General features: G+C 36.3%; 1 protein-coding gene across 4 annotated transcripts in view; it reads left to right on the top strand.

Annotated features, from left to right (window-relative positions):
* LOC150106836 (uncharacterized) overlaps positions 1 to 16356 on the top strand; it is a 203157-nt gene that overhangs the window by 155823 nt on the left and 30978 nt on the right. For all 4 annotated transcript variants that reach the window (XM_090393346.1, XM_090393344.1, XM_090393343.1 and 1 more), the window contains one exon: positions 16189 to 16304. In XM_090393346.1, the coding sequence (XP_090249472.1) occupies positions 16189 to 16304 (116 nt within the window). The remainder of the gene's footprint in view (positions 1 to 16188; positions 16305 to 16356) is intronic.

The following is a 16356-nucleotide window of genomic DNA, read 5'->3' as shown; positions in this document are numbered from 1 at the left end:
TCAATGATTCTGCCTATTTTCATTGTCTTTGTCTTTTTATTGCTGACCTTCATACCATATCTATTAGAACAGCTATTCAATTTAGTCAGAGAATCTGGCAGGCTTGTAGCGGATTTATTTAGAAGTAGAACATCATCCGCATAAAGCAAAGAGCTGACATTAACATCTCCAATTTTATTATCAGGTTTAATACCACTTTCCTTCTCGTAGAAAGGTTTATACGTTGGTTATGCATTATTAAAACACTTAAGGAATAGAACAACGTAGTTAAGGATATAAATTAAATTAAACTTTAATAAATATTTTCCGATATTTCGGTAACGTCACGTTGCCATTTTCTAAAGGAACTTACAAAAAAAAGTTACGTGCACATAGGCACTACAACACAGAAACTGGGAATGAAGAGATGAAGCTATTGTTCTCCTAAAAGTCCTGATGGTGTCCTCTAGCAGGCTAAGTAGGTGTTCTTGGCCGTTGGGCTGAAGGTCTGCAGATGTAGGCCTCCCAAATTTGGGACAGTCGCATACAACCAAATTTGTTGAGGTTGGTAGAATTTCTTAGGGCTGAGGCTGATTCCATAAAGAGTCTTTCAAATTTGTATTTGCTACGGTGTATCACTGTAGCTTTCTTCCACCGTATTCTGTGGCGTGTATCCAGAGCATGGTCCGCAAGCCCAGAATGACTGTATTTGTGAAAATGGATGTAGTCCTTGTGTTCCGAAATTCTGATATTCGCTGTCCTGCCTGTTTGGCCAAAGTAAGACAGTTTACAACTGCAAGGGACCTGGTAAACACCAGGTAGGTCTAGGGGAAGTGGTTGGTCTTTAGTGGAGCAGATAAGGGATGCCAATTTTCTGTAAGGTTTGTAACAGGAGGTCAGGTCATGTTTTTTTAAGATTTTGGTAATCTTTTCCGAGGTGCCTCGGATGTAGGGAATGGTGATGGATTTAGAGTAATCCTTGTTGTGGGGGGGGGGGGGGAATCTGTGGTTTGTAGGTTCTAATATTTTTTGAACAGATTAGTTTAGCCCTGTTGTATAGTGTTTTCACTACTCCATATTGTTGTGAGGGGGGGGGGGAATTGTTGGTGAATGTATCTGCCTATATGGGTGGGTTTTCTGTAAACTGAGAAAACCAAGGATCCATTAGGCTGGCGGGTGACTAGTGTGTCTAGGAAAGGGAGGCTGTTGTTTTCCTCTTTTTCCAGAGTGAATTTGATTCTGGGGTGTTGGTTGTTTAAGTGTGTTAAGAAGGAGAGAAGTGTTTCAGAGCCATGTGGCCAAATAGCAAACACATCATCAGCATAGCGAAGCCATATGGTTGGTTTTTGTGGGGCAGAGCTAAGGCTTTTTCTTCAAAGGTCTCCATAAAGAAATTGGCCAAGGGTGGGGAGAGTGGTGAACCCATGGCTGTCCCCTCTATTTGTTTGTAGAATTTTTCCTGCCAAATGAAATAGCCTGAGTTCATTGTGAACTGAAATAAGGCTGAGATATCAGGAGAAAATTTTGCTTGGATTAGCTCTAAAGTTTCCTTGAGTGGGACATTTGTAAATAAAGAGGACACATCAAAGCTGACCATTATGTCAGTATGTTGGAGTGTAAGGTTTTCTATGCTGGCTTTGAAATGGGCTGAGTTTTTTATGTGTGATGGTGTGTTGCCAGTATAGTGTGTGAGCTCTTTGGCCAAATGTTTAGCTAATTTGTATGTGGGGGAATCAATGCCATCCACTATGGGACGTAATGGCACATTTTCTTTGTGTATTTTTGGGAGTCCGTAAATACGGGGGGGATATAGAGTTAAACGGCTTTAATCTGTTGGTAACTTCTATAGGCCAAGAAGTGACTCTCTTAAGGAGCCTGTGAAGTTTTCTAATTTGAGAGTTGGTGGGATTGTAATTGATAGGGAGGTAAGCCGCCCGATCTAATAGAAGAGCATTCAGCTTACCTGTGTAGTCCTTTTGGTTAAGTATTACAGTTGCATTTCCCTTATCTGCTTTGGTGATAACTAATTCTTTATTATTCTTCATTTCCTGTAGAGCTTTATATTCCTTGTTTGATATATTGGTTTTTGGTGGTCTTGCTTTGGAAAGGACACAGGCTACATCCAGTCTTACACTGTTGGCGACTCGATGTGGAAGGTGGCGGATTCCGCACTCGATCTGGATCATAATATCCTCACTAGGTATTTTATTGGGAGCAATGGCTAAGTTGTGTCCACGTGACAGCACGTTGAGTGCTTCAGGGTGACTGAAGAAAGGTTGATTACCATGTTGGTAGCAGGTTTTGGAAAGACGGTAGAGTTCTTTTTTAATTTTTCGAACTTTTTCATCTGTCGGCCTCATTTTTTTAAATTCAGCGGTACATGAGACGTCATGTAAAATCGACCAAAGTTCGTGGTTCAAAGTGCGCGAAAGCTCGTCTTCGACAGCACGAATAGCTTCGTTAATGTCCGCAAAGAGTGAGCGCGTAGCGGTGATTTGTTCGCGTAGCTAGCGCAGTTATATATTCGGAGAGCTTTTTGTGACACAAACCGGTGCTTAAATTTTACACAGTTCGGGATTACTTTATTATCCCGGCAGCGTTTCAGGAACGCTAGACGATTTAATTGTCTAGACAGCTTCAATTTCAATTTACCGTATAGGCGGGCCTTCCGTGCGATTGTATCTCCGTGGATGATGTTGATTCTCGTAGACAGGCTTATACGTTGGTTATGCATTATCAAAACACTTAAGGAATAGAACAACGTAGTTAAGGGTATAAATTAAATTAAACTTTAATAAATATTTTCTGATATTTCGGCAACGTCACGTTGCCATTTTCTAAAGGAACTTACAAAAAAGTTACGTGCACGTAGGCACTACAACACAGAAACTGGGAATGAAGAGATGAAGCTGTTGTTCTTCTAACAGTCCTGATGGTGCCCTCTAGCGGGCTAAGTAGGTGTTCTTGGCCGTTGGGCTGAAGGTCTGCAGATGTAGGCCTCCCAAATTTGGGGCAGTCGCATACAACCAAATTTGTTGAGGTTTGGAGAATTTCTTAGGGCTGAGGCTGATTCCATAAAGAGTCTTTCAAATTTGTATTTGCTACGGTGTATCACTGTAGCTTTCTTCTACCGTATTCTGTGGCATGTATCCAGAGCATGGTCCGCAAGCCCAGAATGACTGGATTTGTGAAAACGGATGTAGTCCTTGTGTTCCGAAATTCTGATATTCACTGTCCTGCCCGTTTGGCCAAAGTAAGACAGTTTACAACTGCAAGGGACCTGGTAAACACCAGGTAGGTCTAGGGGAAGTGGTTGGTCTTTAGTGGAGCAGATAAGGGATGCCAATTTTCTGTAAGGTTTGTAACAGGAGGTCAGGTCATGCTTTTTTAAGATTTTGGTAATCTTTTCCGAGGTGCCTCGGATGTAGGGAATGGTGATGGATTTAGAGTAATCCTTGTTGTGGGGGGGGATCTGTGGTTTGTAGGTTCTAATATTTTTTGGATTTTTTTTGGGGGGTTAGCCATTGGCTGAGAAAGTGTTGAGGATGTGATTTAGTTCAGTGTTTAGGGCCAAGTCGTTTGAACAGATTAGTTTAGCCCTGTTGTATAGTGTTTTCACTACTCCATATTGTTGTGAGGGGGGGGGGATTGTTGGTGAATGTATCTGCCTGTATGGGTGGGTTTTCTGTAAACTGAGAAAACCAAGGATCCATTAGGCTGGCGGGTGACTAGTGTGTTTAGCAAAGGGAGGCTGTTGTTTTCCTCTTTTTCCAGAGTGAATTTGATTCTGGGGTGTTGGTTGTTTAAGTGTGTTAAGAAGAAGAGAAGTGTTTCAGAGCCATGTGGCCAAATAGCGAACACATCATCAACGTAGCAACCACTTTTCTTCATAATGTGTTCCATATAGATAATGAATAACATATTGTTGTGAGAGGGGGGGGGGATTGTTGGTGAATGTATCTGCCTGTATGGGTGGGTTTTCTGTAAACTGAGAAAACCAAGGATCCATTAGGCTGGCGGGTGACTAGTGTGTTTAGCAAAGGGAGGCTGTTGTTTTCCTCTTTTTCCAGAGTGAATTTGATTCTGGGGTGTTGGTTGTTTTAGTGTGTTAAGAAGAAGAGAAGTGTTTCAGATCCATGTGGCCAAATAGCGAACACATCATCAACATTGCAACCACTTTTCTTCTAATGTGATCCATATAGATAATGAATAACAGAGGGGATAATGTACATCCTTGTCTCACACCAGATTTAACATTAAACCATCTTCCTGTACTTCCTTCAATTCTAACCGCTGACTTACAACTCAGATACAGACTAAGTATTGCTTGATATAATGCCCCATTGACACCATATAACTGCAACATATTGAATAGCTTCTCTCTTGGCACCTTGTCATATGCCTTTTCCAAATCGACAAAACTTAAATACAGATCTTTGTTATATTCCCATGCTTTCTCGACTATTTGTCATAAAGTGAAGATCTGATCCTGACAGCTTCTATTTGGCCTGAATCCAGCTTGTTCTTCACCAAGCTTTTCTTCTCAACCGTTTCTCAAGTATACTTGCATAGTTCTTGCCAGGAACACTCAGTAGGGAAATTCCTCTGTAATTCTCACATTCAGTTTTATTTCCCTTTTTATATATGGGCACTATTAGAGCTCTACTCCAATCATTGGGAATTCGTCCCTCTGTCCAAGCTTTCTGAACTATGCAGTGCAGCCACTGTAAGACTTTTATACCACCATACTTCAGCATTTCTGGTCGAATATCATCTACTCCTGCTGCCTTTTCACATTTCAAGCCTTTGATGGCTTTTTCTACTTCAAGTATGGATATGTATTCATGACTGCATGCCTATTCAGTGTTTTTTATCACTGTGCTGTCATCACTGCTTGTTTCATTTAGCAGTTTTTCAAAGTAATTACTCCATACTTCTAGGATATCTTTTTCTCCTGTTTTCATGTCACCTTTATCATCTCTAACTCCTTTTACAGCACTCTTTCCTCCATTCCTAAGCTTCTTCAACAACCTCCAGAATATTTTGCCACCTTCTTGATATTTATTTTCTATATTCTTGCCAAAGTCCTCCCATGACTTTTGTTTAGCTAGTTTTACACACCCTTTAACTTTCTTACATTTGTCTCTGTATTCTGTAAGAGTAAAAGCTGACTTATTTGCCAGGAACTTTTGATATGATTTCTTCTTTTCCTTCACTGCCTCTTTAACTTCCTGTGTCCACCAGGGAGTTCTGATTTTTTTATCCTTGCACACAACCTCACCACATGCTTCTCTGGCAGAATCAATCAATGTTTTCTTCAGAGTTTGCCACTGAATCTCCAAGGTTTGATTCCTGTTCTCAAACTCTTTCATTTTCTTTTCAATAATCTTTCTGTATTTTAGTCTACAGTTCACATCTGAGAGCTGCTCAACTTTTATTCGCTTTAAAACTTTCTTACATGTTATTCTTTTCAATATGAAATTCAATTTTATCCTGCTCAAGACTAAATAGTGATCACTTCCAATTTCAAATCCTCTGTACACTCTGGTGTCCTGCATCAGGGAGAAAACATCACTATCAACAATAACATAGTCAATGAGACTTTTCTTATTCCTAGCCTCTTCTCTCCATGTGAATTTGTGCACATTTTTATGTTGGAACATGGTGTTAGTAATAACCAGTCCATGTCCTGAGCAGAAATCCAACAGATATTTGCCATTATTATTAGCTTCGCTCTTTTCTCCAAATTTTCCCAAAATATTTTTGTATGTCTCACAATCATTTCCTACTCTGCTATTTAGATCCCCAAGAAGGACCAACTTTTCCTTTTTCATTGTGTCAGTTGCTTTTTCTAGAGTGTCAAAAAATTCCTCCACTTCTACCTTAGTAGAACCTTCTGTGGGACCATAGGCACAAATAAGTCTCATTGTCCAGTTCCCCATTCTCATATTTGCCCACATTACTCTACTTGAGACTGACTGCCATTCAAGAAGATTAGCCTCGTATTTTGTATTGAATACTATGGCTACTCCTTCTTTTCCTTGATTGTCATTGCCTGAATATAACATTTTGTATTTATTGCTCAGAATGATCTCACCAGTTTTGGTCTTTTTTGTTTCAGTCACCCCTATCATGTCGATCTGGTACTTATCCAATTCCTCAGCTAGCTCCATTTCTTTGCCATTCAGGCTTCTTACGTTAATAGTACCGATCTTTAACTGGTGATGTTGAGTTGGGGTTTGTTTTCAGATTTGTTCCAGTAGCTGACTTTTCACTGTTCTCCCTGGTTCCCTGACGAAAACAACGGGGGCCTTGTTTAACTGGGCGACGCCCCAGCTTGCATGAAATTTTGTCATGTTGTACCATCATTTTTTATTTTGGTTTAACCAATAAGAATACAATTTGGTCGGCTAAATCCCAAATTGCCAGCCCATTCTCGTTCGTTCAGTATCAAAGTAGATACCCAACAGGGTGCACCACAAGAAGGTGATGATTGGACATAAGGTCAGAAGCCCTGGTCGGTTATCCGCATTCCTTTAAAGGCTGTGTGGAGGTCTCCTCTCAGTTATAGTGCTTTGACCCTTAAGCACCTCAAAAAAAAAAAAAAAGTATACAGCAATAAAAAATGTCTAATCCAGTGTAATAATCATCATCAATTTCCTGATATGTACCCTCAAGGGGGTGTTATTAGGTTGTTACCAGGTTTTATGACAGCACTGCATGATTAAGTTTACATTATCATCATCAAATTCCTAACATGTACCCTCAAGGGGTGTACAGGATATGATAGTGCTACATGAAAAATTTACATCATTACTAACTTCCTATCTACAATTTTCCTCCAAGTAACAGACTGATGTCTGTTACTTGTCAAGACTCCAATATTATCAGATCTTATATTTCTATTGTCTAAGGCACTTTTTACCGTATCAACTCACCTATATTTTGGTTTTCCTGCCAACCTGGCAGGAAAACAACTGAGATTAGCTCTGCTAATGTATTCCTGGATGCTGATAATATCAAGTTCTTTCCTAATATCCTCATTTTTAATATGATATTGTCATTGATGCCATCTGTTCATGCCTCTAATCTCTCTCAGGAATATCATATCTGTGGTCTCTAGTCTTTGGTCAAGTGTTTTACTTCTGACCCAGCTCTCATATCTATAAGTTAAAACTGGTTTGAACACTGTCTTGTTTCAAACACTAAATTAGTCAGCTAATTTAGTGTTCCGACTAATTTCTCTCTTATTCCATATGAATTTATTCAATTGACTTCCCACCATACCAGCTTTGCTGATTCTGTTGTCTATTTCTATATTTAATTTACCATCTTCAGTAAAAATTGTCCCTAAGTAGCTGAAATGTTTTACTTGTTCCAAAGGTTCTCCATTCACAACGCAGTTGACATTTTCAACGATTCTGGCTATTTTCATTGACTTTGTCTTTTTATTGCTGACCTTCATACCATATCTATTACAACAGTTATTCAATTTAGTCAGGGAATCTTGCAGACTTGTTGCAGATTTGTTTAGAAGTATAACATCGTCTTCATAAAGCAAAAAGCTGACATTAACATCTCCAATTTTGATATCATGTTTAATATCGCTTTCCTTCATAATGTGATCCATACCGATCATGAATAACAGAGGGTATAAAAAATTTGTAGGTAATCTTTTCTATGTAACCTCTCTATCATATTACCTTTGTAAAGTTTCTAGGAAGAGTTCTAACTAATGAGCCACTTGCGTGTCTAATTTTGTCTGCTTCTTTATGAAACAGATTTTATACTTTTCTCAGTATTATAAATTTTATGTAATTAAATATAAAAACCTGAATTATATAAAATAATTTATATAATTGAGGTTTTGAGATGTATCTGCAAAATTTAAACCATTGGTGAATAGCAAAAATCCTTCTTTTACTATAAGTATAGTGTTTGACAGGCTGACAACAACAGTTCATTTTGTGTGGATGTCACTGATTGGCTGTGATTGTTGATCATTAGTTGTTTTAGATTGTCAAATTTAGAAATAAGATGTTCTGTTCTGTTCCCTTGTTGATGCACTATAAGGTCATGTTAGTAATTCTGGAATTTCCCAGATGTTTGGATGAAATGATTCAGATAACATCTGTTGTAGTTCCTTTATTTTATTCTAGAAAGTTGCTAATTTTTTTCTTGATTCTTGAATTTGTTCCGGCAAGAGCTTTCTCCATGAGAGAATAAATTTGGAGAGATTTGTTCAAGTAAAACTGTTATCTAAGCTTCATGCAACAGAAGAACATAGTAATGTCTTGACATCTTTTTTGAGAAAAGCTAAATGGTTAATGAGCTTAGATATACATAATTTTTGCTTACTGAAGTAGATATATTGATTTTGGGTACTCATTCCATGGATGAGCAATATCCTAACAACAATTTTCCTCCAAATTAGTCTTGTTACTCATCAGCACTCCAATGTTATCGTATCTAACATTTTGTGCTTCTAAGGCACTTCTGACTGAATCAATACACTTAGACATTGCTCTTCCTCTGGGTCTCTTTCATACCATTTGTGCATTGCACATCTGTTTTACTAACCTTTCCTCACCCATTCTATTTAAGTAGCCATACCACCTTAGATTAGGCTCTGCTGACACATTCTAGAATCCTAACAATGTCAAATTCCTTTTTAATATGATTCTGCCATTGCTGCCTTCGGTACACTCCCATAATTTTTCTCAGAGTCCTCATCTCTGTGGTCTCTAGTCTTTGATTAAGTACTTTATTTCTAACTCTCAGATCCATAACTTAAAACTGGTTTGAACACTGTCTTGTATATTGCTAGTTTGGTGTTTTGGCTAATTTCTCTCTTATTCCATATAAATTTATTCAGCTTGCTACACACCATACCAGCTTTGCTTTCTGTCTATTTCCAGATTTAACCTGCTATCCTCACTAAAAATTGTGTGCCTAAATAGCTGATGTAATCCCAATGTAATAAAAATCTCATTTTAAACCAGCTCTAGTCAGCATATATCAAAGACCAACTATTCATGGCTTAGGCCAGGGTTTCCCAAATTGTCTTCCATGGAAAGTGAATAAGTATTCCATGATGTCAGTCACCAACCCGTGTATTTTTAAACATGGAAGTATTCATGAATAATCATTTCTTTCAACATTCGGGAAAGGGAATACTGCTGTTTATAACTGGTCATAAAAATTGCCTGCAAACCGATTACAACAATGAGTGGTGTATCCTCTGTTCTCAAAATTGAATGAAATAACTCTGTGTGTAGCAAATGCCAATGACCAAGCCGTGTATTTTTAAACATGGAAGTATTTGTGAATTATCGTTAATTTTCACACATCGAAATCTTTCAACATTTGGGAAAGGGAATACCACTGTTTATGACCGGTCATAAAAATTGCCTACAAGCCGATTATGACAATGGGCAGCATATCCTCTGTTCTCAAAACTGAACGAAATAACATCTGTGTTGCAAATGTTAGCAACCAATCAGCAAGGAAGTATAAAGAAAATTTTTCCACTGAAATTGAAGATCAAGGTAGTCTGTATCTGGTTCTCAAATCTAGTAATGCTGAATACTTTCTTCACAAGTTCGGATTGTAGTGTGTATGTGCTTGTTTCAAAACCTTAGTGCCATGATTTTTTAAAAGTAATTGGCCCACAGATTTAAATCTTAATATGAATAAGAGACGAGGGACTTTGTTTAATTTTGGTGTTAAGAAATCTCTTATTGAAGGTGTGATGCAATAGATAGTGATTCATCCACCTCCAGCCCACAAAGCAATCTCCAGGATGTACAAAAGGAGGGGGAAAATTATCAGCACACAGGAGAAAAAGTCTGCATTCACTCAAAGTATTTATAATAATATTATAAATTTTTGGTGATAAGAATGGGATATGTCAATGAAAATCAGCACATATTTATTAATGATGTTGGCTTGAGGAAACTACAATATAATAATTTCATTAGTCCAGTGATTGATAACTGATTTAAATGTAAATTTTATATTTGTCAACATGTCACACCATATACATAAGTGTACTAATACTCTTTATGATTATGCCATAATTAATTATTAATACATTACAAAATAACCAAGGTGTTTCATGAAAATTTCAGTATTTGTGAAGTGTTCTGTCGTAGGAAATATCTGGGAAGCGTTGGCTTAGGCTATGAGAGAAGTTACACAGCACATCACAACAATGAGCCATGCATCTGACATCTCAATGCTATATTCAGCGTCTGGTTTATGGCATTCAATGTATAACAGTTATTAATTTAGAAATACCTTTTTTTTTCTGTTTGTTTAGTCTGAACTAAACAAACAGAAATGTACATGACAGGATGTATGAAACTAGTAATTAAATATTTTTCTTTCTAATAAGTTGTACATTGGTCTCGCCTGACAAATTAACTAATTTTGAATGTATTAATAATTATTAATACATTCAAAATTATTATTAATTCTGCTTAGTTTAGCAAAAGCTGAGAGATTAAGCACTATGAATAATATCATTGATGTTAATAGAAATTTTCCATTTATTGAAGATAAAAGTCATTATATGTTATATCAAGATAAGAAAAATTGTAGAAGAGAAGCTTGATGAAAAACAAGCTCGGTTCATGCCAAATAGAAATTGTCAGGATCAGATTTTCACTTTAAGACAAATAGTTGAGAAATCATGGAATTATATATTTGGTTTAATCCTTTATCCAAGTGTAAGCAAACAAAGTTTCCGCCTGAAGTATTTTCAGGACTGGGGCAACTCATAGTAAAGGTGGTATCGGTTCTAATCACTTGCCTTAGTATCCCATAATGCAAAGCACATCTCCTTGTGGACATGTATAATACTATGCATTAAGGGAAGGGTCACTACCCAGACCAGTTTCAACCTTTATTGAGGTCTTGTCGGTGGGAGCCAGAATCACCACCTCTGTGTCTTGCTCCCACTGACGAGACCTCAATAAAGGTTGAAACTGGTCTGGGTAGTGATCCTTCCCTTAATGCATAGTATTATACATGTCCACAAGGAGATGTGCTTTGCATTATGGGATACTAAGGCAAATGATCAGAACTTATACCACCTTTACCACGAGGTGCCCCAGTCATGAAAATACTTCAGATGCTTTGCTTACATTTGGGTAAAGGATTAAACCAAATATATATTTGGTAACATAGCCAAGTGAAAAAACTTCCATCAAATCATGGGAATATAACAAGGATCTGTATTTAAGTTTCATAGATCTGGAAAAGGCATATCACAAGGTGCCGAGACAAAAGCTCTTCAAAATAGTACAGTTACATTGCATAAGTAGGACATTATAGTGAGCAATATGTAGTCTCTGTTTGAGCTGTAAGTCAGCATTTAGAATTTGAAGGAGGTACAGGAAGATGGTTTGATGTTGTCAGATGCACATTATCTCTATTGCTATTCATTATCTATATGGATCACATTATGAAGGAAAGTGGTATTAAACTTGATATCAAAATTGGAGATGTTAATCTCAGCTCTTTATTTTATGCAGATGATGTTATACTTCTAAATAAATCCAGTACAAGTCTGCAAGATTCTCTAAATTGAATAACTGTTGTAATAAATTTGATATGAAAATCAGCAATAAAAAGACAAAGACAATGAAAAAAGGCAGAAACATTGAAAACCTCAGTTGCATCCTGAATAGAGAACCTATAGAACAAATAAAACATTTCAACTATTTAGGCACAATTTTTAGTGAAAACAACAAATTAAATATGGAAATAGACAACAGAATTAGAAAAAACACTACACTAGCTGTATACAAGAAGGCATTCAAACTAATTTTAGCTTATGAATCTGAGAGCTGGATTACAAATAAAACACTTGACCAAAGACTGAATACCATGAGTATGAGCTGCGAGAAAGATTAGGGGAGTGAATGGATGGCATCAATGGCAGTATCATTAAAAATGGAAATATTTGGAAAAAAGTGACATTGTTAGCATTCAGGAATGTGTTAGCAGAGCTAATCTCAAGTGGTATGGTCACTTAAACAGAATGGGAGAAGAAAGATTAGCAAAGCAAGTGTTCTTTGCCAGGCTGGCAGGAAAAATCCCAGAGGAAGACAAAGATTTAGGTGGATTGATACAGTGTGATGTGCCTTAGAAGACAGAAATATGATATGATAATATTGGAGTCTTGACAGATAACAGATTTGAAGGAAATTGTCAACTTGAAGTTGGTATGATGTAACTTTTTCATGTAGCACCGTCATAATATTATCCTGTACACCCACTGAGTGTACATATCAGGAATTTGATGATGAGGAGGATACAGATCAACTGATGATTATCATTTTAATGGAGAAATCATTGGAAGAGTTTGATGCTATTCCACATGTCAAATCATGGCTCAAACAGGAGTATCATTTAATAGATTTAGTTTAATCCTTTATCCCAGTGAGAGCAAACAAAGTTTGCGCCTGAAAATATCTTCAGGACTAAATATAGTGTTGTACTATCTTATCCAGTAAGTAGTGCAACACCAAGGCGACTCGTGGCAAAGGTGGAGCAAGCTACCAGGCACTTCTAACCCAGTATCTCCCATAATGCAAAACACATTTCCTATGTGGATATGTATACTGTTATGCATTAAAGGGATTGGCCATCTACCCAGACTAGTTTCGACCTTTATTGAGGTCTCTTCAGTGGGAGCCAGGCCCAGAGCTGGAGATACCAGGCAGAAGCAGTAGCAAGTCATCTGTGCCTATGGGAGTTGCCAAAAGGTTTATCACCTTTTTTGAGGTGATAAACCTTTTGAGTCGCCTTGGTGTTGCACTACTTACTGGATAAGATAGTACAACACTATATTTAGTCCTGAAGATATTTTCAGGCGCAAACTTTGTTTGCTCTCACTGGGATAAAGGATTAAACTAAATCTATTATAGTCTAACCTAGTGATAAATAAATTTTCAACAGGAGTATCATTTAGCTAGGGATAGTCACATCAAAGAAAAGATCACACCAGCAGTTTCTAAAAATCAGTGAATAATTTGGAAATTATACCAGGATACGCTATGTACCTACCAAGAATTCACTTATGGAGAATGTAACTCTCTAGCATGTTACTTCCATTGTATTGAATAGAAGGTTTTTGCTATCTTAGGTTTCTGCCTGGTTTCTGATGAGAACTAACAGTTTGAATCTAGCTAATAGCTTTCATACTATTAGTTAGATTCAAACTGTTAATTCTCATCGGAGACCAGGCAGAAACCTAAGGTGGCAAAAACCTAAATACATGAAATGTAATCACCGCACTAATAAAAGGTTGAGGTATATATTAATGAAATATTTATTTTATTAATATATATATATATATATATATATATGTATATGACAGAATGATCATTGACTCGGTTAACATACATAGTTTTATGTAAAATTAAATGACTAGAACCGAGATTTAAGTAAAAAGGTTTTAATATAAACACACTACTAATTTCGGCCTGTAAAATATACTGACATCTTCCGTTGCAGTGACGAAATAGAGAGAAAAATTGTGGAATCTAGAGAAATCATCCTCAATCCTGTTCATCTAAATAACTTAAGCTACAACCTCCCAGATAGTCATTCAGCTGTAATCATGTACTGGCGTTCACGTGATGCAGCAAACATGCACTCTCCCAACAATGCAACAAACGAAAGAACAGCTTCAAATACAACTACAACTTTTCATGCTAATTATGTATAAAGACTGTCTGTGTTGTTCATAGTCTTTTAACCCTCAATGTTTAGTGTTTTTTCTTTTATAATGTCATTTGTCAAATATATTATATTTGTGAGAGGATGTGACAGTTTATATTTGATTGTATATTTATATGTTCTTAATAAACATACTCATGTTTAATGGAGAAAGGAAACATCTCCTAAGAACAATAATTACTAATTAAATTTAGTTAGATAATAAATTACTATGCCACTATTTCACCTTGGCCACCACAGCATCTTCATGGACAAAAGAAATACGTGAAGCATGCATGCACACCAGAAGGAACACAAATACAAGACTGAGTCAGAGGGATCCTACAGTCCTAACTGTTGCCCTCTATGGGTGTGCTGATAGAATCTTGCTGAGGGCTCACAGTGATGGTCTTCCAGACTTTTGGTAAAGCAGGACAGCCAAATTTGTTATGATTTAGCGAATGTTATAATGCTGTGGTAGATTATAGAAATAGTCTCTCTGATTTATATCTGCTTCTTTTCAAAAGGGAAGTTTTGTTCCATTGAATCCAGTGATCTATATCTATGGCATGGTCTGCTACTACTACTCTAGAACAGCTGAAATACATGAAGCAAGAAATACATGAAATACAGATAATGGACAGTTTCTGTGTTCCTCCAGTCAAATAAGTGTTATTTTTCCAGTTTGTTCTAAGTAAAATAGTTTGTAGGAGAAGGAATGTGGTAGACCCCAATTTGGTCTAGATCAGTGTTTTGCAAACTTTCAGTACCTGTCTATCTCTTTTAAAATTTTAATAACATGAGACATATCCCCTCTCAGGCAAAGGCAATTTCGGAGAAGTCTAATAATATTTCAGTCAAATATGAATAATTATAAAGGTACTTGTTTTTTAACATTTGTGTTATAATAAATTAATGCCTCACATTCATTTATTTCATTAAAAATATTTGATTCTGATGCAACCACATATTCTTTTTCAGTTACAATTGTTTTCATTTACATCATTAACTTCTGTTGTACATTGCAGGCATCTCATTTTTAACCAGTGATCCATATTAAAGAGTTTAAGAAATACAAAAAATGAGATATTAATTTTATTATTAATTATTATTAGACTGCATTTTAAGATTTCTTAATAAACAACAACACAACTGCTAGAAAAATAAGAGTATTACTATTATCTGTGCTCATATAACCTGCACATTCATCACAAACACAATGAAAAATGTATAGTTACATGCACATGTGGTGAAACAGTCACTGAAAACCATTACAGTTTAAGATACGAATGATTCTGAAATTTATTGGAGAGTTCCAGTTGTGTGGCTCAAACTATTTGAATTTAAACTTTTAATGCAGAAAGTTGAAACACTACCATGCCATCAACCAGACAAGGCCCTAACAGTGGTCATTCAATACATGCCAATACATACATTTTGTTTTCCTTCCTTTAGGATTTTTGGTTATTGAAAAATTTAGAATAGACCTGCACTTATCTCTGACAATATGTTTAAAAAAAAAAGAAAGAAAAGTAATCAAAATAAAAAAAAGTGCTTCATATCCCTAAAGACTTTTTGCTTACCCCATGGGGTATGTGTACCAGACTTTGGGAAACACTGGTTTAGATGATGGATAAGATCTTTTAATGAGCAGATAACAGTACCTACATTTATGGTATGGCTTAAAGGAGGTCTGTATGTAGTACTTTTTTTAAAACCCCGTGAGATTTTTTTATGAAGTGCCCTGGATGTAGGAAATGACAACGGATTTCTTTTGTTTTGGATTTTGGTAGGAGGGTATAGACAGAGTATTCAGCTGATCTTTTCATGAAAGATTTTGAAAATGCAACTGTAAAGTCTGCCCCTCTCAAACCAATGATATGGCTATGCCATGTTGATGACATGTTCTCTGTTTGACTACATGGTTGGGATGCTTTAGAAATGTTTTAGCACACCTCAACAGTCAACACCGAGGATCCATTTCACCATTCAAAAGGAGAACAGTAATTGTCAGCCTTTCCTTGACATTCTGGTCACCCAACTACCATAATAGATCCTTTTCTGTCTGCAGAAACATACCCACACTAGAAGGTACTTATGTCTCGCATCACTACTCCTCCCGGTAATATGGTGTTATCGAAACCTTAGCAAATTAAGTCACTTGGACCACGCTAGCCTCTACACAGAAATCAATCACATCTGCGACACTTTCTTAGCAACTGATTTCTCTTCACAAAATCAACAGGACACTCTACCTATATAAGTTTTATTCCATAATGATCCAAAAATGATCTAGATTTCTTTTGAATATTAAGTAATTTTTTAATGGGAAATTGTATAAATCAAGATTATAATTTACAATCAGTTTTATTTTTTACAAAGAATTATTGAAAGCTTAACATTAAACAAAAAAAAAGCTAAGTTTTATATTAAAGTCATAAAAAATACCAGCTTGATATATTAATTAAATTTTTCTCATAGCTTCTTGTCCCAACTTAACTGTGATAGGATTGATACTTGCCCCATCAGATTATTTTGTACATACTGATTATTCTCCTAATTTACAAGAATATCAGCTGAAAATACGGAAATTGAAGGTAACAAATATTTAACTATTTTTTTAATTAGTGTTAAGTTTAACATTATAAA

Source organism: Typopeltis vanoorti, chromosome 5, assembly GCF_054136105.1.
Source record: "Typopeltis vanoorti isolate ZY-2024b chromosome 5, IOZ_Tvanoo_1.0, whole genome shotgun sequence".
NCBI lineage: Eukaryota > Metazoa > Arthropoda > Arachnida > Uropygi > Thelyphonidae > Typopeltis > Typopeltis vanoorti.
Note: the sequence above shows the minus strand (reverse complement) of the source record. Positions and strands in the feature narration are given on the sequence as shown.